Source organism: Eptesicus fuscus, chromosome 8 (assembly GCF_027574615.1).
Source record: "Eptesicus fuscus isolate TK198812 chromosome 8, DD_ASM_mEF_20220401, whole genome shotgun sequence".
Taxonomy (NCBI): domain Eukaryota; kingdom Metazoa; phylum Chordata; class Mammalia; order Chiroptera; family Vespertilionidae; genus Eptesicus; species Eptesicus fuscus.
In genome coordinates this window covers 1,019,396-1,042,545 of record NC_072480.1, presented here as the reverse complement: position 1 = coordinate 1,042,545, position 23,150 = coordinate 1,019,396, and the positions used below count along the sequence as shown (strand labels likewise).

Genomic DNA, 23,150 nt, shown 5'->3' with positions numbered 1-23,150 from the left:
TTTTCACAAAATTTTGAATTACAGGAACCAATTTTATGTTCTAGGTAACTATTTTACACCACAACAGGCCAGCAGCTTTCTTAAATCTCCAACTCCTCCTCCTGCTTCTAAGCCACCAAGTCTTTCTCGAAAGTCATCTGTGGATCTCAGTCAAGTTAGCATGCTTTCTCCAGCTGCCCTGTCACCTGCCAGTTCATCACAAAGTGAGTCCTGATTTAAATTCTTACATTAACTCTTCATAAGCTTTAGCATTAGTGTTTCTTAGATAGCTTTTTTTGACCAGTGAAATCTGGATGAACTGTGTACCCAAAAATGTATAAGTTTTGATAATCTTGAGGCAAATCTCTTGTTGATTATATATATTATGTGTTTAATATAATTGTATTTGTTTTTCTATATTTATGTATGCACCTTGTGTATACCTTTCTTATAGACTTACAGCCTATACATATCCTTTTAAAAAACTGGTAGTTAGATATGGCAGTAAAATTCCAAAATATTTTTTATTTCATTTTATCCTAGGGTCACTTTACATTTTACATAAACTTTGCAGCTAATATGAAAAAGATGTCATAAGAGTTCTTGTTGCAGTCCTGTCTTTGTATATGTAAGAAGCTAACTATTTCCAAGGTGGTGATACAATAAACTGAAAGCCAATTTTTCTGAAACACTCTACACTCTTATAAATTGTCAGTTAGTAAAACGTGATGATTATAAAGCATTATTCTGAAGATACTAAAATGTAATTTTTAGTACTGAATACTTTTTTTATCATTAAGAAGAGTTATATAAGAATTCTTTGGGGAGAATTTCTTCAAATTAATAAATATCTGGGATATTTCAATCCCAATTTGCAAGAAAGCATTCCAGTTTTTTAGATTTTTTTTATAGGTAATTAAAGTATGCTGAAAGTTTTAGTACACTGCACAGTGATAGGGTGGTCTCTTCTCATTAGATATAAACATCTTCATCTTGATAGCTCAAAAGGTGTAATTTTTCTGCCTTCTTGTTTTGCACAAAGAAAAATATATCAATTTCCTGAAAGTCTTATTCACACTTCTTATGTTGTGGGTATGAATTATGCTAATCTGCACACAGTTGTTACTTTAAGTAAGGGTTGAGTGACAGCTTCTGGACATTCACATTTCTTTCCTTTCTTTCTGCAGGACATGAAAGCTAAAAAAGAAAACACCTCAAGAGCTTTTGGTTTTACTTTTTTGGTTTTTGTTTTTTGTTTTGTTTTTTCTTAAAAAGTTGATAAACTGTGCATACTTCATTCACAACAGATTTTCTATACATTCTACAATTAAATAGAAGTACACAGTTACTGTTAATGATGCAGTATTACCTATCAAATATTTGCTTTATTACTGTGTTTTGTAAATTTGCTTGTCAGGATAAACTTGATGTGTTAGGACTTAAACATCTTTATTTAGGTGCCATATATGACTATTAACCATATGTAATTTATTAAGTATGTTCAGAGTTTATCTCAGACTGTTATAGAAAATAAGCAATATTTTTTAATGAAGTCCTAAATTAGTGAAATTGTAAATAACAAAAAATTAATTTGAATTCCTTTTAAACTTTTTAGGCCAAAGGTAGCATATAGGAAAATAACTTAAATGAGTACTGTGGTAGAATACAAATGTGTATTTTGTATTTTAATAACATCTGATGGGATTTTTAGGTGATATACTGCATCCTTAATTGTAATTGAGTGTAGCAACACTCATGTATCATGTGTAGAAATTAACACTTGCAGTTAACTGCTTTAAAAAAAACTGGAACAAATTGTCAGTGCTAAGTAAAATTCCATTAACCTTATTTTTAAAAAGACTGGCCATTTATAACAAACTAGCAATTTTTATTTTTCTCAATGAGCAGGATCTGGAACTCCTAAGCCATCTACTCCTACACCAACCCTTTCATCGACCCCACACCCTCCTGATGCTCAGAGCTCAACTCCTATTGTCCCTTCAACTACCCCTACTCCCCAAGATTCAGGCTTCACCCCTCAGCCCACTTTGTTAACTCAGTTTGCTCAGCAGCAAAGGTCTCTGAGCCAGGCAATGCCTGTAACGACCATTCCTCTTTCCACCATGGTAACATCTATAACTCCAGGAACCACAGCTACCCAGGTCATGGCAAACTCTGCTGGACTTAACTTCATCAATGTAGTGGGCTCTGTTTGGTAAGTCTTCATTGATGCCCTAACTTCTTCAAAAGATAGTCTCACCAATCTGAATGAATTCTCATTTGTGAAATTAAGAATAAATGTCATCTTACTGAAACTGAAAGAAAATACTTTAAATATGGATAGAAGCTATCTCAACCAAGTATGTTTTAATTTTAGATAATACATCTATTTATATGCACTGAGACAATACTATTACATATTGACAGTAGCTTAGATTTTTCTGTTCGTCTTCTGTTACTATCTTTTAATCCCTCGATCAGTGCTTTACTCTTTGAAATTATATTATAACCTTGATAAATATGCAGTATGTGTATTTAATTTTAGCCAACCTTGCTGTAACTTTCTAGTATAAAAAGGAAACAGCCTTGAAATTGATATTTAATATAGAATTATCTAACTGGTTTAATAGTGATGTTGATTTTTTCTTTTTTTAATCTAAGGAATTAAGGCTCTGATTTTTTCTTTTATATTGTAAGTTTAATGCTTTGTCTATTCTCCTGTAGTGGAGCTCAGGCTTTGATGAATGGTTCAAACCCTATGCTGGGCTGTAACACTGGTGCCATCACTACTGCAGGAATAAACCTGAGCGGCCTTCTCCCCTCAGGAGGTCTGCTACCAAATGCATTACCTGGCACAATGCAGGCAGCTTCTCAAGCAGGTCAGAATATATTGGATATAATAATCTCTTTGAAAAATTAAAATACATGCTAATGTAAAAATGTCATTTTAATGCTGTTATTAAAAATATTTAACATAGTCTCACGTTAAAAAGGCTCTTTTTAAAGGAAAGGCTAATGTTGAAAGCCTTTAAAGTTCTGATATTTAAATTAAAAGTCATCTAGCAATCATCTTCTGGGAAGAAACTTGATAGGCCCCATAAATCTTTGCAAATTATATCTTTGTCTTCTACACATTATAATAAATTAACATTGATAGTCTTATTATTATCAGTGTAGTCTTAGACCAAGTAAAAGGAATGTATCTTGAAAATATACATTGTGCAAGAAAGGCGACATAACGTGGCAGTTAAAAGCCCCCGTTCTGGAGGCAGACTGCCTGAGTTTGAATCCCAGTTGTGTAACTTAACTTTTTGTGTAATCATGGGAAAGTTACCTTTGTGCCTCACTTTTTCATAAATAAAATGTGGATAATAGTAATACCTTATTACCTCTTAATTGTGAGCATTAAGTGAGTATATACAGATGAACTGCTTAAATTATACCTTAGACCTAAGCATTAAAAAATATGCGCTGTCATCCGGGTGAGGCCACGTGCCCCTTAGTCCGGGTGAAGCCGTGCCCCTGGGTCCGGCCGAGACCAAACCAGAGGGAGTCGGACCTCCGTTACCACCATTTGTCCACCATCCAGAGCTGAGGGGTCAGTGCTGACATGTACACATAGGAACTGGTGGACATTGAAATTGGGTCCCAAAAGAACTGTTGGTCCAGAAAGAAACTCACTACAGACTGATCCATCTGCCTGTCAGCATAAAAATATGCGCTGTCATCAATAGTAGTAATTTTATTATAGTAGTAACTGTTACTACATATACTGGAAAATAGCTATAACAGCTTGTACTATTTTTTAATGCTCCTTAAGAGAATGTAATGTAATATCTTGGTACAATCCAGTTTTCTACTGCTGAGAAAAAATTGAGTAGGAAAAACAAGCTTGACATAGTAAGAAAATTAATCAAAAACTTTATATGACTTAAGATGATGATTTTAAACCTTTTTCACCTCATGGCACACATAAACTAATTACTAAAATTTTGCGGCAGGCACACCAAAAATATATATTTTTGCCGATCTGACAAAAAATAGGTATAATTTTGATTTATTTACAAAAAGAAATAATAATAGTAATTACCTACCCTTTTTGCTACAAAGTAACTTTTAAAAAAATCAGATATCTAGCCCTGGCTGGGTTTCTCAGCTGCGTCGTCCCATACATCAAAAAGTTGGGGGTTTGATTCCTGGTCAGGACACACCCCAGTTGAGGAGCATACTGGAGGCAACCAATTGATGTTTTGCTCTCTCTCTAAAAAGTCAATAAAAACATATTCTTCGGTGAGGATTAAAAACAAAATCAGGTGCCTATACTTGTATATAAGGATTTCTGGTACCAAGAATTGACCAATCAGATGCAACCTTATGATGCAACTCTTAGTTATGGTTCAAGACAGAGCATTCACACCAGACGGCTATCATTGTGTAGGCTGTTGTCATTTATTTAACAATCTAAGTGAAAAGAGGTCCATACCCCTTGCATGTCTTAACCCTTTGCATTCGCTTGCTTTTTTCTCGATTCCTTTATTCTAATGCTAACCGTGTCGAGTCACACTCGACATCCGAGTGCAAAAGGTTAAATATTCTTGCAGCACACCGATTGAAAAATCACTGACTTAAGAGAGTCCAAAGAATCCTATCTAATAAAAGAGTAATATGCAAATTGACAGTCACTCCAACACACAAGATGGCTGCCCCCATGTGGACACAAGATGGCCACCACAAGATGTCCAGCAGGGGAGGGCAGTTGGGAGGAACCAGGCCTACAAGGAAGGGCAGTTGGCGATCAAGCCTGCAGGGGAGGGCAGTTAGGGTTGACCAGGCCGTCAGAGGAGGGAAGTTGAGGGCGACTGGGCCTGCAGGGAAGGGCAGTTAGGGGGGACCCAGGCCTACAGGGGAGAGCAGTTGGGGGGGGGAGATCAGGCCTGCAAGGGAGGGCAGTTAGGGGTGACCAGGCCTGCAGGGGAGGGCAGTTGTGGGGGACCAGACCAGCAGGGGAGAACAGTTAGGGGCAATGAGGCTGACAGGGGAGGGCAGTTAGGGGTTACTGGGTCAGCAGGGCAGGGTAGTTGGGGGGGACCAGGCCTGCAGGGGACGGCTGTTAGGGGTTACAGGGTCAGCAGGGGAGGGTAGTTGGGGGGGACCAGGCCTGCAGGGGATGGCAGTTAGGGGTTACCAGGTTAGCAGGGGAGGGTAGTTGGGGGGACCAGGCCAGAAGGGGAGGGCAATTAGGGGTGACCAGGCTGGCAGGGGAGGGCAGTTAGAGGTGACCAGGCCAGCAGGGGAGGGAAGTTAGGGGCAATCGGGCTGGCAGGGGAGTGGTTAGGGGGTGATCAGACTGGCAGGTAGAAGAGGTTAGGGGCAATCAGGAAGGCAGGCAGGCGAGCAATTGAGAGCCAGCAGTCCTGGATTGTAATAGAGGGTGCAGGCTGGGCTAAGGGACACACACCCCCATGCATGAATTTCATGCACTGGGGCCTCTAGTATCATATAAGCATGTTAACATATTTCTGTAATTTCTTAATTTTGACTGATATTCTTATTTTAATGTGCATAAATGTGCTATAGTAGTGGAAGCATTGGAAATGGAATCAGATGTTGAATTTAGAATGTTCATATTTACATGTAACTTTACCAGTTACACATGGCTTCAGATGCTAACTGTGGATCCTGAAAGAAGTCAGTTTTTCTTCCTTAGATTCCGTTTCATTTGATGTAAAGTATGAGTAAATTTATCTAACTCTAATAGGTATTTCAGATTAATAAATGAAGTGCCTTTGATAAGCAATAAGCATTATATAGATGTCATTTACCTTTAAAGGGAGTTTTAACAATTCTTTTCATGAGAATTCCTGAAAGTAAAATCAGTGTCATATTTTCATCTGATTATGCTTTTTTAAGTTTCTTTATACAAAAATTTCCTGCCTCTTACCTTTTTATTATTTACTTATTTATCTGTTTATTTATTTACTTATTTAATCTGAGGCTATTTTTTTATTGATTTTAGAGAGAGAGGAATGGAAAGAGAGAGAAACATCTGTGTGAGAGAGAAACATTGATTAGTTTCCTCCCTTATGTACCCAGACCAGGAATCAAACCTGCAATGCTCCAGCCAACTGAGCTGCCTTGCCAGGGCCTGTCTCTTACCTTTTAAAATAAAATTTGCTTAGCAGACTAGATACATTTTTAATTAGTGTTCAAATTGGTATATATTGTTAGTGAGAAAAGTATACATGTACTTTGAGACTAGGGTCAGAAAATAAAAATCTTACAGTCTAAACTAGATTTTACATTTTTAAAGATGTGTTTAAAATGTAAAGAAAAATGAAGAGGAAGAATATCCAACAGAACTTTTTCAGTTAGTCTACTAACTGAAAAACCCCTGATTTATGATGTGCTCTATGTTGTCACAAAATTAACAGTATTATTTCCTATTAGTTTGACCCTACAAACAAAATTCATTGTACTTTAGTATTATTCATATTAGCATTCGGACTTTAAAATAATTGCATGGAGCACACTGGTTCTCAGAGATGTAGTTGTTGTGATTATTGTGTACTACATAGTATATAGCACCTAGGAATGTCAATAGAAGCCAACACCTGAAAATGTGTTTGCATAACTGTGATAGTTTAATTATATTTATGGCCTCTGCATATGTCTAGATTACTTTTTCCAGCTAACAGTCAAAATAGTGATAAAGAAGTCTCAGTTTCTCAAATATAGAATAAAATGTACGTGTAGTGCTCACATCTTTGATCTCAGTATTGATGGGTATTGTTTTTAAGATCATTTTGAAAGTATAGAAAATAAAGCAAATCTAGGCAGAAAGTACTTAAAATGTTATATTTATATATACTAAAGTATAAAGTGTTTTCATGTTTAATAGATTTAATTCCCTGTTATAACCAGGAACTGTATTTAATAGGTGTTCCATTTGGTTTAAAAACTACTTCAAGTCTCAGGCCCTTGAATCTACTTCAGGTAAACTTGAATCACTGCTCTTGATTAAAGTTTTCATACTTTGATATTTTTGTTACAATGTATACCTATATATGTCAGCATATGAAAATTTGAGATGGTTCAGAATCTTGTGAGGGTTTGGTTATAACTGCTACATTTGCATCATTAAGAGGATAGGAAGAAAGAATGGGTGTCCTACATATTGCACCTCTGTCAAATCAAGAACTGGATGTTTTGATACGGAGAATTGACAACTACAAAGTGAACAGTTGCCTACTATAGCAGTAGTACCTACACTTAAAAAAATAATTCCTCTCTCAATAACCATTTGTGTCTACATATATGTAGTACTTTTCGCTTACAAAAGATTTTGTACTTGAATAGAAGATTTAAAAATAGCTTGTTCTTTTCCTGAGGAGAATTTCTTAGCACAGTGTCAGGCACCTAAGAGTCATTTATTTGGTAAATATTTGTTTGATTACAATTTGTGTCTAATGATGAGGCTTTTCTTATAAATGATATCAATGCCAACATAGACAGCATATAAAGAGAGATCAAAAGTGGAGATTTCGTACACGTTGAGTGTGAACTTAAAATATTTACGGTGTTAGGCTCTAGGTCCTTTGTAAGGTTTGGACTCCAGGATTAAGCTAGGTTGGTAGTTGATAGGATTATCTACAGAGAATTTAGAAAAGGTAGACAAGAATATAAAGATTTAGAGACACAAAATTGGGAAATAACAGTAAAATACAAATCAAACTAATCTGGTATCCTATATAATAAAAGCCTAATAAGCAAATTGACTGAACAGCAGAACGACTGGTCACTATGACGCGCACTGACCACAGGGGGCAGATGCTTAACGCAGGAACTGCCCCCCAGCCTGCAGGCCCCAGGCCAGCCAAGGCGGGTGCCAGTGGGGGGCCCTCCCGATCACCTCACTGGTCACCCCACAGATAGGCCCTGATCGCTGGCCAGGCCTACAGACCCTACCTGTGCACAAATTTCGTGCATCGGGCCTCTAGTTCAGAAGTAAATCAGGAAATGTGTTTAGAGCCAAAACATAAAACTTCTTATCCAAGATGCAAACACAGTATTACTATATACAGACTGTAATTACAGAACAAATCACAAATCACATTGGTTTCTTCAACTTTCCTACATATTGCTGTTGGAATTTCTGTCAGGGATTAGTCTCAGTGAAAAGAGGAATGGAATTCCTTAATAGAACTGATAATAAAGAATAACGACAAAGCCACCATAAAAATTAATTTTGCTAAATTTATTATTGAACTGATTAAGGAAGGAACATTTGACCTGTGCTATGCCCAAATTTACTTAACAATAAGCTCTGCTGGGTGTAGAGATTTTTAACTCCATAGATCTCAGAATTCTGTATTTGGTATTTATTTGGACTTTCTCTTAAGGACTTCAAAGTGCTTATAATTTAAACTCCTATAGAATAAAAAAGAAAAATCCTTTGTTTCCTGATTCATTTGGAATTACTAGTTTTAATTTTTAACATGAATTTTTCTGAATACTTCTTTTTAAAACCTTTTTTTAATTTAACTTAATTTAGATTCTGAATGACAAAGCTGGTAATGTCTTCAAACTAAATATGGATATCTAATGCACTTTCTTTTCAGCTTTGGAATTTCTTACTGTATTATATAAGCATCCATGAAGTCATGGGATTTGGCAAAGCTAGACAAATTTTGAGAGATGAATTTTCATAAGTATATCTCTGATTTTCAATAGCTTCTTGTTTACTTTCTAATGTACTTAATGCTGTTTTGTATTGAGGTATAAAAAAGTTAAAAGCCATGTGTATATTTGTGTATGTCACTAACTTGAAGCAGTAGTATTAACATATTTGAGATCCCTTAGTAATAACACTTAAAATTGTTTTCAAATCTTTCTTTTTAAGGGCAGAGATCTTGTTTTGCTTTTATTTTTGTTTACCTGTTTCCTCAATCCCTAGTAGAGTACTTGACACATAGTGAATGTTCCAAAAATACTTGCGGAATAAAGAAATTTAAACAATGTGAAATTAATTAATTAATGAGTTCATGTTTAAATTCTTAATAGCTTCCAGGTGGTTCACTAATTTTCAACACTCTGCAGCAGCAGCAGCAGCAGCAGCAGCTCTCTCAATTTACACCCCAACAACCTCAGCAACCCACAACTTCCAGTCCTCAACAGCCAGGGGAGCAGGTATGTGCTTTTCTAGCTTTTCATGTTTTGTATTATAGAATTGTAACTTTATTTTGTACTAGAGGCCCAGTGCACAAATTTGTGCACGGGTGGGGTCCCTTAGCCTGGCCAGTGATTGGGCCAATTGGGGGGGCCGGCCACGGGAGGGGCCTTGGGAGGTGGCTGGCCGGTTCCCCCCCCCCAATCAGGGCTGATGGGGGGTGGCTGGCTGACCAGGGGGAGGGGCCATGGGAGGTTGGCTGTGGGAGCACAATGACCACCAGAGGGCAGCTCCTCTGTTGAGCATCTGCCCCCTGGTGGTCAGTGCACATCATAGTGAGCGGTTGAGCGGCCTTAGCATATCGTTAGCATATTATGTTTTGATTGGTTGAACGGACGACTGAACGACCAGACACTTACCACATTAGGCCTTTATTATATAAGACTAGAGGCCCCGTGCATGAAATTCGTGCACGGGGTTATGTGTGTCCCTCAGCCCAGCCTGCACTGTCTCCAGTCTGGGACCCCTCGAGGGATGCCTGACGGCCTGTGTAGGATCGGTGGGATCGGACCTACAGGGCAGTCGGGCATCCCTCTCACAATCCAGGACTGCTGGCTCCCAACCGCTCTCCTGCCTGCCTGCCTGATTGCCCCTAACTGGTTCTGCCTGCCAGCCTGATCACCCCCTAACCACTCCCCTGCCAGCCTGATCGATGCCTAACTGCTCCTTTGCTGGCCCGATTGCCCCAAATTGCCTTCCCCTGCTGGCCTGGTCACCCCTAACTGCCCTCCCCCGCAGGCCTGGTTTCCCCCCCAACTACCGTCCCCTGCAGGCCTGATCGCCAACTGCCCTCGTTCCCCCCAACTGCCCTCCCCTGCAGGCCTGGTCCCCCCCCAACTGCCCTCCCCTGCAGGCCTGGTCCCCCCCCCAACTACCCTCCCCTAGAGGCCTGGTCCCCCCCAACTGCTGTCCCCTGCAGGCCTGGTCCTCCAAACTGCCCTCCCTGGCAGGCCTGGTCCCCCTCCCCAACAACAGCCCTCCCCTGCAGGCCTGGGTCCCCCCCCAACTTTCTTCCCCTGCAGACCTGATCGCCCCCAACCTCCCTCCCTTGCAGGCCTGGTCCCTCCCAACTGCCCTCCCCTGCTGGCCATTTTGTGGCGGCGATCTTGTGTTGGACAGTTAATTTGCATATTACTCTTTTATTAGCTAGGATTTGTTCTTGCTAATTCTTCTGAAGTCTTTTCCTTGTTACTGTTTTTACAATTGCTAGTCTAAAATTATTTTTTTGTCCTATAAGGAAAATAGTAATTTCTTACCAACACAAATTGTTTTTCTTTTTATACAACTCATGTATGATTTTTATTTAGGGTTCTGAACAAGGCTCAACCAGTCAAGAAAAGGCCTTATCTGCTCAGCATGCTGCTGTTATTAATCTTGCTGGCATAGGAAGTTTTATGCAGTCACAGGCAGCTGGTTGGTATCTTCATGACTTCATATGTTGAGTTTACTGTTTAATCTAGTTGGGATCTCACCTTTTTAAATTATTTTTCCTTCTCTTGTAAGCATTAAGTAGGAAAAAGTATAGATATATTTACTTGTGAACTATTACATCAATTTATTAATAGCCCCCAGAGTTTTTTCCCACTGACAGTTAATATTTTTTCTCATTCTGGTATCTTGTACTTGCATGAATTAAGATGTAATATCAGTAACATAACTTCTATAAGCCACTTTTTTTCATTTGTAAAAAAATGAGATTATACTAAATGACTGCTTACCACTTCCAACAGTAAATGGTGAACCATAATCTTTAATGAAGATTATCTTGTAAATTGAAAATAATAATTACAGAGTTTGAGGATTGAATGAGTGAGGTCATGTCAACATTTTGAATTATCATTGGTGCCTTTATAATCATATACAAGTAACTCCCAGTGTCTGACTTTAGAATAAGCAAGGTCTTACATGTAGAGATTTAGAGCTAGAGAATTTTCTAATAGAAATTTAATTTTTATAATCCTTTACCCCACAAGTACTAGTATAATTTAGTGGAAAGAACTCTAGACTGAAAAATCGTAAAAATGGTCCATGCTCCAGACCTGCCACTAATTGCCTTTGAGTCATTTAAACCATCTACACCTGAAATTGAACAGTGAGACGGTTAAACGATTATTGTGGTCCCTCTCAGCTCAAAAAGGAATAATGCACAGGCTCAGTTCACCATCTCTGTTGCTACTAGTATAGTCTGATACTCATTGCAGTCTTTTATTTAAAAGCACTTGTTTACCAGTTATGTCATTATGGTAGCTTGGATTTCTCCCACCCTCTTTCCTACTTTATTAGTTATATTTAAAAATAACATCCTGTATTTTACATTTTGCAAGAAAGCTTTCTAAATAAAATAGCACTGTTATCAAATTTCAGTGAGATGCATGAAGGTATACAATGCTTAGCACATGTGCACTTCCTTCCCCTTCTATGTCCAGGAGGTGCCCTCAACTAACAGGAGACTAAATTTATTCTGAAATGTCTGTGATTTGATACTGAAGATTAATCATACTGATAACTTTTCTATTTCATTTTCTGTGTTGTCCTTTTCTAACCCTGGTAGCCTTCAAACTTTTGACTGGCCTGCTTTCCCCTTCTCCTCTCTGTAGTGTTGTCTCAGCTTGGCTCTGCCGAGAACAGACCTGAGCAAAGCCTTCCTCAGCAGAGATTCCAGCTCTCCGCTGCCTTTCAACAGCAGCAGCAACAGATACAAGTAATCCAGCAACTTCACTCTGATTACATTTTAGATACTCTGCTCCAAAAGTACCTCAAAAAACCTTAGTTTTATTTTATTGTCTTTTAAGACTATATAGTAATAGACATTTTAGCAAATTTTATTAAGCCTGACATTTTAGCCAGCTTGGAGCACTGAATATATTTTGTACATTTAAGCCATACTTTCCTTGATTTAAAATCTTTCATGAAGTGCTGGTGGCACATTAACATCCATTTTTGTAGTTTGCATTATATTTTGAAATAGACAGTTGTCAATGCCAATGGTTAACTTATACTGCAGAAAAAGACAAGAATGCCAATGTTCCTATTAGTAAATATCATACCTGTTTTATAAAAATGCCATTCCATTATCTCAGGAAGTCAGCATATTATAGTTGACTATACAGGGTGGTTTATATAGGTATAAACTATCATACAACAAAATGGTAACTGAAGTTGCTGAGTTACTACAATATAGACTGGCAGGGCAAAGTAACATGTATTTTTGAAGTGTACCAAGAACCATTTTAAAAGCCCTCAGCAGGCTTCTGTGCCACTGGTGCTGTTTGATTGTGCATTGTCTGAATGTGGTATAGTCCCCTATTGTTACCTTAGTGCTCTCTCCCTTTCATTTTTGTTTTCATCCCTCTCAGGAAAAGCACCTTTTTATACCTGCTTACATTTAATTGATTTCCCTCCTCTCCCCCTTTTACAGCAGTTGCGATTCTTACAGCATCAAATGGCCATGGCAGCAGCAACAGCACAAACAGCTCAGCTACATCGTCAACGGCATACAGGCAGCCAGTCAAAAAGTAAAATGAAGAGAGGCACACCAACCACTCCAAAATTCTGAGTCTTGCATTATTTTTTTTCTTTTTTAAAAACATAATGAATCAAAAGGATTGAGTTTCTACTTCATTTTTGTTTTTTAAAACATAATCAGTATTTTACCTTGTTTGATGTACAAACTTTATACAGAAGCACAACCCTATGATTTTTAAATAAAAACAGGGAAATGCTTTAATAAACCAGTAGGGTTCATTTGCTTAAGTCACTGCTTTTTCAAAACTGTTCCACTGTACATAGAACATGTAGAAGTGGCCTAAGAAATACTAGAAATGTCCTTCAGAAAAATGTAGTTTGATATTTATTTAGTATGAAAGATTTGTGCACAGTGTAATAAATACAGTTTTTACAAATACGTTTAGAAAATGTAGTTATTTTGCTTTCATACTCTTAATTACTTCATCCATCAGTTTTTTTACTTCTTTGTGTCTTGTAACCGCTCGGCTCAGACAGTCCTGAAGTTTAGCTCCAGTCAGCCCACTTCCACCTGAAAAATTATTGTACGAACACTTTCAATATATGCTATTGTACTTTTAATGATCAACATCATGTGAAGTTATAGACCAAAGCTTTCAGTAATGTAAACCAGGGGGTATGGTTAAGATTGCCAAGTTATGTTTTAAGACCTCCAAGTGATTCCAATGCATGGTAAACAACATAAAAAACGTAAGGAATTTGAGGTAACAAACTGTCATTCTAAATTTGCTGCATTAGGTAAATGGTAAATATCCCATATTCCATTTGCCCTACTCCTATGTAAAGAATTTCACATAGAGTTTTCATCCAAATATTTAGGACTGAAGTAGAAGGAACATGCCTGGTTTGTGAAGACAACATAGCTTGCCTTCCTCGTCCATTACTACTGTTAGGGTTCCAGTTGCCAGATGTTCCTCCTCTCCAGTAGGGTCCACTATGAGCAGAGTGCTATTTAAAAATTTTTTGAAGTGTAAATTATCAATCCATGAAACATTTTATTTTAGAATATTTAAAACACAATTTTTATACATTTAACTTACTCATCAAAGACCGCAAAGGAGGTAGCAACTGGATGAGTTCTAATGTTCAAATAACTTTTCTTCTTTAAATTAACTTCTGCTAAAGCAGTTTCTTCATTTATAGTAACTTCAGGCAACTGTACTAGAAAGGCAAGTATGTTAGTAAGTATCTCTAGTATAAGTAACAAATATGGCTTTTTCTAAATTCACTTTTGCCTGTTTAACTTTTCCAGAAATAATATTTTAGAAAAAAAAAATCTTAGAACATTAAGATAAATACAGTGTATATAAACATTTTTATTAATTTAAAGACTAAAATGAATGATGGCTCAACCATAACAAAAGCCTAAAAAGATGAGAAAGTTTAACAGAATATTCTGACACAAAAGGAGGAATATTGCCTTTTATTAAGATTGCTTACCATTTTTTAAAGCTGCCAACAAAGCAAATGTACAGGCATCCAAAATATTTCCATCATAGTCAAGGCAAATGAGATCACAGTATAGAACCCAAGCAAGCTAAAATAGAGTTTACACAAAGCAAATTAAAGCCTTCTGATGGGTAGAACATGGGATTTCTTTCAATTTATACACCACAGAACCCTTAAACAAACAAGATAACCTTCAAGGCTCAAAAACTTACAAAAAAAGAAAAACCTTTAATAAACCAAAAAAAGTGGTTATGTTTGGTAAAAGCTGGCTTTTGACTACCAAGCTGACAAGTGACAAACATTTCCATTCCTATTGCTAAGTCAGATGAGGGAAATACTTTTGAAAGTCCCAAATGAAAATCAAAATATACTTTCCCAAAGAAACCTTAATACATCAGATGCTTGGTAGGGCCTGGCTGGTGTTCCTCAGTGGTCAAGCCACAAACCAGGAGGTCACAGTTTGATCCTGGTCATGGCACATGCTGGGATTGCAGTCTCAAACCCCAGTAGGGGGAATGCAGGAGGCAACTGATCAATGATTCTCATCATTGATATTTCTATCTCCTCCCTTTCTCTCATAAAAAAAAACATTTCCCTTAAAAAAAAATGCTTAGTAGGTTTTACAAGTAAATATGTAATCAAACAGAAAAATCCTATAGGTTCTAGTCAACTTAGTTCTAAGTTTTCAAATAGTTAGAATTTACAGTGTGGATTCACCTTAAACACATTAGCTAATCAGATACCAGTAATCTGCTATAAAGAAAAAAAAATGAATGTTCACGGTAAAAGGGGAAAAGAATTACCTCAGCTTAAGAATAAGACATGTTTTTACTGAACTTCATCTAAAAATAAGACATCTGTATTGAAGGCTACTGTGGTTTTGTTAATTTCCCCATCTACTCTCCACAAAACACAATTAATAAAAGCTTAAAACTTCTCTATTGTTCTTACCTTTCCTGGAGAAATGCATAAGTCCTCTTTTGGAATTATCTGTGAACTGAATGACAAAACAGTAAAAGGAAGGTCAAAACTACCTGAAAATGAATGATAGTAATACTTTTTCCCGATTATCTTACTTTTCAATGACATCTGCAATGAACTGGCTAGCTACTTGGGCCTCTTCTCCAGGAGGTCCAGACCGAAATCTCGACGAACACAGAGGTGGTAGATCCACATTAGGAACTGAAAGAAACACTCTGCAACTATGAAATAAACTTCACTTCTGGTTTATGGAAGTATTAAATGTAAATCCATTGCAAGGGGACTGTTGCCTTGGATAGCTTTTTCCAAGTGGAAAGGATTATAAGACATCAATTATATTCTTCTTAGTCTTTTTAAGACTGTTAAGCTTGGATAAAATAATATCTGTATTTCTGACTTTTTACCACACAAATACTTACTTTTTAAAAAAGCATTTAAGGTTTAAATCCTTCACAAGTTTTCTTCCTTTCTAAGTACCTCAATCTGTCACAGAAGGTAGCCCCTCTACTAATACCCAACTGTTCTGCATTTTAAAAATATTGGTTCCTACCATAAAGAACAAATGGCCCAAGTCAAGAAAAACGATGGCATAGCGGGCCCTGGCCAGGTGGCTAAGTTGGTTAGAGCATCATCCCACGCACCAAAAGGTTGCGGGTTTGATTCCCCAGTCAGGGCACATACCTAGCTTTCAAATTTGATACCCGGGTGGAGCATGCTGGAGGCAACCAATTGATGTTTCTCACATTTATGTTTCTCAATAAAAACATATCTTTGGGTGAGGATTAAAAAATAAATCAAAAAGTCTCCAATTACAGCCTTTTCCTAGGAGATTCTATTTTCTTGGTTAATGACATCTGAATGTATAAACAAATTGAATGAGTTTGAAAAATTACAAAATTCTCTTATGCTATCTTCCAATAGAAAACTTTAGGAATGTCTGCTTCATTCCTCTATATTTCTGATTATGAATAACTTTCTCAACTACTAGGACTTAACTATAATATTTGTATTAAATCTGTTAAAGCATTTCTATTAAAATTACTAAATTATAACTTACCAACATATCCTTTATCAGGGGTATCTGGTGGTGGTGCTGCAAATTCCTATAGAAGCAAACCAATGTTCCCAATTAAAGAAGCTACTTAATAATTGTGAAGAAAGCCTTAGTTATGGAAGGCTCTACCAAAGACCATAGTAACTAGCTAACTACCACATCATGAGCGCCTACTATGCTTAAGGAGTTGTGTCGGGGACTCTAATGGCACCAACACTCACTTTAGCTCTGCAGTAATGAGGCAGTACAGCATAGTTACACTACAGTGGTACTCACCAAAGTTAAAAAATATTAATTGGAATTCTCCTCCACCCTCACTTGCACTAATTCAGTAGCTACGAATCTTTAACTTAAACTCCAATGTGATACTGGCACAGCCAGATTTCGGAAGTGATGGTAACAAAGGAACTGGAATCACCTTTCAAATGTCAGACCCACACTTTTTGGCTGAGAGACTTTGGGTAAGTTACTTAACCTCTTACCATTAAATTTCCTCATCTGCAAAATGGGAAGTTAATGAGACCTACTTTTAGGGACTGTTATTGAGGGTCAAATGAGATAATGCCATTAAGTCCATAATATAAAACTTGGCAGTTAGTGTTCAAATCTTATTGTTAGATATCACCCCAGCTTTTCCGAGGAAGAATCTGAGCTTATGTGAAGTAAGAGTGTAGTGTAGTCAGTTCTATTTATGAGCCTTATGATCCTGACAAGTTACTGAACCTCATGTAAAACAGGAGACAGAAATTATACCTCAAAAACTGTTCGGAGGTTTAACTTGATTAATTTTGTAAAGTACCTAATATAAGGTGTCTGAAACATAACAGGTACACAGCACATGGTAGCTATTATTCCCTCAAGATTTTCTTTTGAACAATCTCAATTTTCTACACATTTGCATGGATTAAATACCACCAATGGATAAAAGGATGTCACCAAAAATCTCTTAATCTCTCAAATTATACCCAAATTCTTAAAAATTTAAAGGTGGTCAAATTTTGAAAATTATTTGATTTCAAAACATTTGAACAATACCCATAAATTATAACTCAGTCATTAAACTTGGGTCGTGTTATCTAGATGAAAGTTCTTTGGAAATGAAAAATACTAAAAGCTGACTGCCTAGTCAACAGAATTACTAGTGTATATTACAATTTAATCAGTACCCTATATAATAAAACCCTAATATGCAAATCGACCAAACGACAGAACAACCAGTCGCTATGACATACACTGACCTAATGGGGACAGCTCCTGCATTGAGAGTCATCCCCCTGAGAGAAGACCAGCCTCCGCGATTGGTGGGGAGGGAGCGGACAGAGCCAGCCAGCAGGTGGCGCCAGGCCGCCAGCCAAGGCGGGTGCCAGTGAGGGCCCCCCCCAATCACCCTGTCCCCCAGTCACCCCACAAACTGGTCCTGATCGCTGGCCAGGCCTAGGGACACTTCCCTATATATTGGGAACAGTCTCTTAGATTTAAAATTTAAAACTGGCAAGGCTACTCTAACACTAAAGAAACAGGATGATGTAGCAATGACATGCATGGACTCTGGCTTGCACATTTTGTGGTCAGCTCTGATTCTGACACTTAAAACTGTGTGACAAAGCCAATTAACTTTTCTCTGCTTCAGTTTTTCCACCCATAAGATGGGGAAAATGGTACTACTGGCTCAGAAGGATCATGTTATGTACTACTTTTTATAATCAGGGCAAAAAATGTAGCTGCCCATACAACAGCAAGATGCCTTTCACCTGTATGAAAAGTATGGTCACTGGTGCATGCAGCGTTCCAGATTGTGAGAGGGCCTCTAGTTTGAAGATAATCTGGTAACTCATCTTAGTAAGACATATATTAAACCTACCGCTTTAATTCCACAAATGACTGCAGTATTTCCCAGCTTCACTAGAGCAGAACCATCTGCAGTACTAACTGAACCTGAAAAGATAAGTATTTAAACAAAATGAAAGGGTCCATAAAAAGTGTTTTTGTTTTCTACATGATTTTATATTGTTACATAAGCCAGGTGCTTATGAAATTTATTACTAGCTCAAATTTTTTAAAAGTGGTATAACTACTTAAAACTACTGTTTTAAGAATTATTCACCTGTCCTTGAATTTTGAGTCAATCATTTTTTCATTCAGGCACAGCAGTGAACAGATAAAAAAATCTCTTTACACAAAAATCACTGAAATCCCTTAAACATGGTAGAATTTGGCCAAAATACTGGATCAGAGGCTAAAATTTGGGAATGCCATAAAGGTAAAATTGGAAAATTCCATATTTGCAACAGCAGGTTTAACTAGTTTAAAACATAATGGATCCATGTCTTGGAGGTATGGAAGGAATGGGGAAAAACTCTTTATAGTTACTTTAAAATTGTAAATAAAGAGCATATAAATTGAGAGCATATAAAGTGAGTTTTAAAAAACTTTACAAATAAAAATTCTTTACTAGTATTAAAAAAAACAGGAAAAATTATATTTTCAAAACTGAAGCAACTTCAACGTTCTTATTTTAGAACTCAAAATATTCTCACCTATGTTAACAGTTGTGGTTCTGAATTCACCAAGTTCTCTTCCATCAGGACGGCAGTTCTCTTTCTAAATAAATTTATATGAAAGTAAAGCACGTCTATGTGTATATTTTATACAGAACCAAGGAAAACACATTAAACCTTGTTAGTTGAAATTACTTTTGAATTTTTTTATATAACTGACATAACTGTTTCAGTTGTACAATGTAACAATGTTCAATATTTGTATATATGACTTTGTCTTTAAAGCATATGATACTATCAAAAGGCATAACATCTACATAACCCCTTTTACTCACCAAAAATCTCCTGTAATACTCCAGAGGTTCCACAGTTCTGAAACATATTAAAAATATATGTGAAGTAATGAATCTTAACATAAACCCAGAAACTGGCAACTATCTTAAAAGTGTAGTGAGGCAGAATAAGTCTCCACAACATGTAAGTTTCTTTCATAAATTCTGATGTGTATGTTGCCACATATAACCGTTTATAAAGTAGATACTCTTGCTGTAGCAATCACAGTGATTAATTGCTGTCCTTAGCCCTGCCTTAAACAATTACAGTATTGGAGCCCAAAGCCCTTGGGCATCTTTAAGAGGAGTTACTATCACTCTCTCTCTCTGAAGAAGGGATTCTTAGCGAGAATGAAAAAAAGTTACATCTTTATTTTTACTATCCAGTAACTGAATTTAGTATATTCTTCAATTATGACTGTGGGCAATAAACTATTATATTAGCTGTACCTGCGACTTTAACACAATCACAGACACTGAAAGTTTTCATTTTTTTAATAGTTTGTCGAAGGTACTAATCGTTATTTTTGAATTACAGGAGTTATAGAATCTCCACTAGATCTTGCTTAAGAGAGTTAACTTTAAAAGCAGGTTTATGTCCAACAATATAACATACACTTGAGATTTTATACAAATAAGTAACTGTTTCGATAAAATCGGTTTCCTTTGGAATCCTATTTATATGCTTAAGAACTTGACTCTCAGAATGAAAATCTATTGGTTTCACCAGAGTGGAACACACACACAAAAAGGCCTATTACAAAAACTGCCAAACAAGGCACAGTCCTTTTAGGAATAAATTACTGAAGGAGAATGGAGTGGCATGAGGTTCTGATGGAACTCTTGTCCACAAACCGGGCCTGTGCCCTAACCAGGACTCGAACCTTGACCTCCGGGTTCAAAGGTCGATGCTCAATCACTGAGCCGCGCCAGCTGGGCCGGATGCTACACTAAACACGCCCAGCTGTGTCTCCGGGGCCGCACGCCACTGCCAGCTACCGTGCTCCTGAGCCCTTGGCACCAGCCTAGTTATCCCCAACCGGAAGGAACAGAGGGAGAGCCACGCGGCCCGCCCCACGCCCCCCAGAGGAAGCGGCTACCCCGCTCCCACCGGGGACACCGGCGGTACCGAGCCCACGCACACCCTCCCACCGTCGTCTCACTGGCGGGAAGGAGCCTCTTCCTTTCCCACGACCACCTCCAGGTGCCCGGCCCCGTGGCCCGCTTCCGCGGGGATCAGTGGGGTGGCCTCCAGGTGGGAGCACCCCCGCTAACGGTTAAGGGAAGCCACCACCGGCCAGGGAACAAACTTGCCACGCCAGCCGCCAACACTCACTTGAACCCGGCCGCCATCTTCTCGCGAGCCTGCGCCTGCGCCTGCGCCTGCGCCTGCGCGGGGCGCCTGCGGCCTCCGGGACGCGCGTCCGCTCCGCCTCCACACGTGGGCCGGGGAGCCGGCCCTCCTCCCGCGGGGGGAGCGGAAGGTGCCTCTGGGGCGGTTGTTGCCCCGCCGTAGTTCCGCCGCCTCTTGCGAGCCGCTGTCGGAGTCTTGGCCTGCTGCAGGTTCTGAGGAGTCTGCTATTAGAGCGGTGATGAGCGTCTCTCCTTAGGACAGTCGGGCAGTTCAGAGTCTGAGAGAAAACCATTGATGGCAAATAATACTGGACTGAGTGTGACGCATTACTGCAAAATGTCTGCGCCCTGCCCGCCTCTTCCTTCTCCTAGGACTCCCTGACGGCGAGCCTGTGACACGCGCGCAGCCATTTCTGATGACACGCGGCCGCTGAGTCGGCCGCATGCCGAGGATGAAACATTTGCGAAATAATGTTTTTCCCTCAAAGTGACACACTACCCGAGTTATGCTCAGTTTTTTGGCGAAGTCTGACACACCAAGCTCAAAGGTTGCCCATCACTGAGCTCCCGCTCCAGCACCGGAGATGACGGAAATTTCCCGCGGTTGCACTTCGTTCCAGCGGGCTCCACCGAGCCGCTGGTTTTGCAGGCTGCGCCGGCTCCAGGCTTCCACCTTCCTTCCGGATAGGGTTGCCGGAAAACAAAGTACAGCCAATTAAATTTGAATGTCAGATAAACCAAGTAATTTCCTACTCGGAGTGCGCCTCCAGTGGTGTGTGTTAGTGGTTGTTACCAAGGGCTGGGGAGCCGGGAAGGTTTTAGAAATGATGGTGATGGTTGCAGAAGATTGTTGTACATTTAAAATGGTTAAAATATTTTTTAAAATCACCGTTTTAAAAAATTATGACATAGCAAAACTTTTAAATGGGTGGGTTATATGGTTTTGCAATTATATTTTAATAAGGCTGTTAAAAAATAACTCATGTTGTTTATCTGAAATTCAAATTAAGTGGGCAGCCTGTGTTTTGCGCCTTCCGGCAACCCCGCTTCGAAACCAGGCGCCTGGCAAACAACTACTGCGTTGTCTTCGCCTCGCCGCGCGAGGGCGCTGTGGGCGGCCGGTGACGGCGCGGCGGCCTCTCCGCGGCGGGGGCGGGGCTGTGCCGCCGGCTTCCGCGTGCGTGTGCGGGTGCCGGCCGGGCGCTGGGCCGGTGTCCGGAGGATGGCTTCGCTGCCGCTGCCGCTGGCGGTGCTCGGCGCGGCGCTCGGCGCGGCGCTGGCGGCCGCAGCCCTCCTGCTGGTGAGAAGGGGGGGCTGGCGCGGGCTGGTGCATCGCTCTTCCGGAGACAGGGCCCAGGCTTTCTCCGCGCTGGGCTCTGCTGCGTCCTCTTTCTTCAGGCTTATCCGCCTTTGTCCCAGAATCCTCTCCTCAGTTCCACGCCCCGTTCTTCCTTGTTCATTTTTACTTTGGGGCTCTGTGTCCCCCGTTCTCAGAGCCTTCCACGTTGGTTCACTGGGAGAGCGCCCACCCCTCCTCCCGAGCCCCTGGTCCGGACGCTGTGTCCAGCCCGACCTCCCCAGACCCCCGGCCTTGTCCTCTGCGGCTCGGCTCGCCCCGCCCGGAGGTCTGAGGCCCCTGGAAGGTGAGTGCTCTGTGGGCTCCCTTTCCGGAGGTGGATAAGCAAATAGCGGTAACAGCACCAACGGGAGCCATCCACCGCAGACTGGCCCTCTAGGAACTCAGGAACACCAAGCTAGCCCCGGCCTGGTGTGACATCTGTTTGGGGATCGTTCTGTCCCGGAAGTAAACACCCTACGTTTGCTGCCTCGAAATGATGCAGTACAGTAAGATTCAAACTCACACATATATATATATATTTGCCATTATTTTGGAAACAGATTGTAAATACTTGCTGATCCATAAGTAGTAGAAAGTGTGCCAAGTGAACTTCTCCCGTATGATTTGGAATGAGCCTGCTCTCTAGTTAGTTAATGGAGAGGTTTCAGCTTTCTCGACATTCAGATTTAGCAGCCAGGAAGGTCTCTGTCATCTTGCCAGAAAGTCTATAAACTCACAGCTTAGAAACAGTTTAGCCAGAGAAAAAGCACAGTATCTTGATTTCTTTGGGGTGATTTGTGTCTAAGTGAGAGAGGAGTCCTCTCCTTTTCTTAGTGGTATATGGATATTTCAGATTTTTTTCAGGGTTTTGAGCAAGTCAGGTTGTGGGCAGGTTAGGGTTTGACGAAAATCCTAAATTGATCTGCCTCATATTGAATCTGTTACAGATTTACATGTGTACATTACGAGTTTGTACTAGAACTAGTTGACCCCACAGCTTGAAGTGATTGTAAGAGCTACCATTTATTGAATACTTACAACATATTGTAAATATTCAATAAATTTGATCTTAGAACAACACTGACAAATACTAGCTTTATTTGACTGGTGAGGAAACTGAGGTTAAAGAGCTCATATGCACAAATGTCAAACTGCTCCTGGAACTTTGTTTTTTTAAAATGCCAGACAGAGCGTGTAATTATTACCAAAAAACCCCACAAATCTTGTTTTATCTATCTATTTATATAAAAAGCTAAGTGACCAACCATACGTTTGTCCGACCGCCCAACCGACAGCTGGTACATATGACGCCCACTGGCAATTGAAAAATAAATGTTGACTTGCGCATGCACGATACCTATAAAGCTCTTTCTTCTAATTAATTTCCTTTCAATGTGCATGAATCCATGCACTG

General features: G+C 39.5%; 3 protein-coding genes across 15 annotated transcripts in view; 2 read left to right on the top strand and 1 right to left on the bottom strand.

Annotated features, from left to right (window-relative positions):
* Positions 1-12,981, top strand: part of SUPT20H (SPT20 homolog, SAGA complex component) — a 50,433-nt gene extending 37,452 nt beyond the window's left edge. For 2 of the 9 annotated variants that reach the window (XM_054720349.1, XM_028137100.2), the window contains exons 19-26: positions 45-203; positions 1,888-2,194; positions 2,704-2,858; positions 6,917-6,972; positions 9,040-9,165; positions 10,513-10,618; positions 11,803-11,906; positions 12,624-12,981. In XM_054720349.1, coding sequence (XP_054576324.1) covers positions 45-203; positions 1,888-2,194; positions 2,704-2,858; positions 6,917-6,972; positions 9,040-9,165; positions 10,513-10,618; positions 11,803-11,906; positions 12,624-12,761 — 1,151 coding nt within the window. In that variant the 3' untranslated portion in view covers positions 12,762-12,981. The remainder of the gene's footprint in view (positions 1-44; positions 204-1,887; positions 2,195-2,703; positions 2,859-6,916; positions 6,973-9,039; positions 9,166-10,512; positions 10,619-11,802; positions 11,907-12,623) is intronic. The other 7 variants (XM_054720353.1, XM_054720352.1, XM_028137112.2 and 4 more) reach the window with 4 other exon arrangements.
* Positions 12,982-13,037: 56 nt separating this feature from the next.
* On the bottom strand, positions 13,038-20,596 carry EXOSC8 (exosome component 8). 2 transcript variants are annotated; one of them, XM_008160106.3, is made up of 11 exons: positions 20,381-20,596; positions 19,048-19,084; positions 18,752-18,815; positions 18,076-18,149; positions 16,218-16,263; positions 15,256-15,361; positions 15,131-15,176; positions 14,171-14,267; positions 13,771-13,891; positions 13,572-13,678; positions 13,038-13,241 (listed from the first exon to the last, which is right to left on the bottom strand). In XM_008160106.3, the coding sequence occupies exons 1-11, from the start codon at positions 20,395-20,397 to the stop codon at positions 13,126-13,128; spliced, it is 831 nt and encodes a 276-aa protein (XP_008158328.3). In that variant the 5' UTR covers positions 20,398-20,596; the 3' UTR covers positions 13,038-13,125. The 2 variants fall into 2 exon arrangements, with proteins under 2 accessions (XP_008158328.3, XP_054576333.1); XM_054720358.1 differs by lacking the exon at positions 14,171-14,267 and having other exon boundaries at positions 13,771-13,886; positions 20,381-20,424.
* A 947-nt stretch (positions 20,597-21,543) lies between these two features.
* ALG5 (ALG5 dolichyl-phosphate beta-glucosyltransferase) overlaps positions 21,544-23,150 on the top strand; it is an 85,634-nt gene continuing 84,027 nt past the window's right edge. For 2 of the 4 annotated variants that reach the window (XM_054720354.1, XM_054720356.1), the window contains exon 1: positions 21,555-21,697. In XM_054720354.1, coding sequence (XP_054576329.1) covers positions 21,620-21,697 — 78 coding nt within the window. In that variant the 5' untranslated portion in view covers positions 21,555-21,619. Of the gene's footprint in view, positions 21,698-21,965; positions 22,041-23,150 lie in introns of those variants that run through there. The other 2 variants (XM_054720357.1, XM_054720355.1) reach the window with 2 other exon arrangements.

Bases quoted from the DNA above. Each gene is read 5' to 3' on its own strand.
- EXOSC8 (XM_008160106.3), bottom strand. The intron at 16,264-18,075 runs GTAGGTTTAATA...TTGCTTCTATAG, and splicing joins TCATTTGTGGAATTAAAGCG to GAATTTGCAGCACCACCACC. The intron at 13,679-13,770 runs GTAAGTTAAATG...ATTTTTAAATAG, and splicing joins TCCTTTGCGGTCTTTGATGA to CACTCTGCTCATAGTGGACC.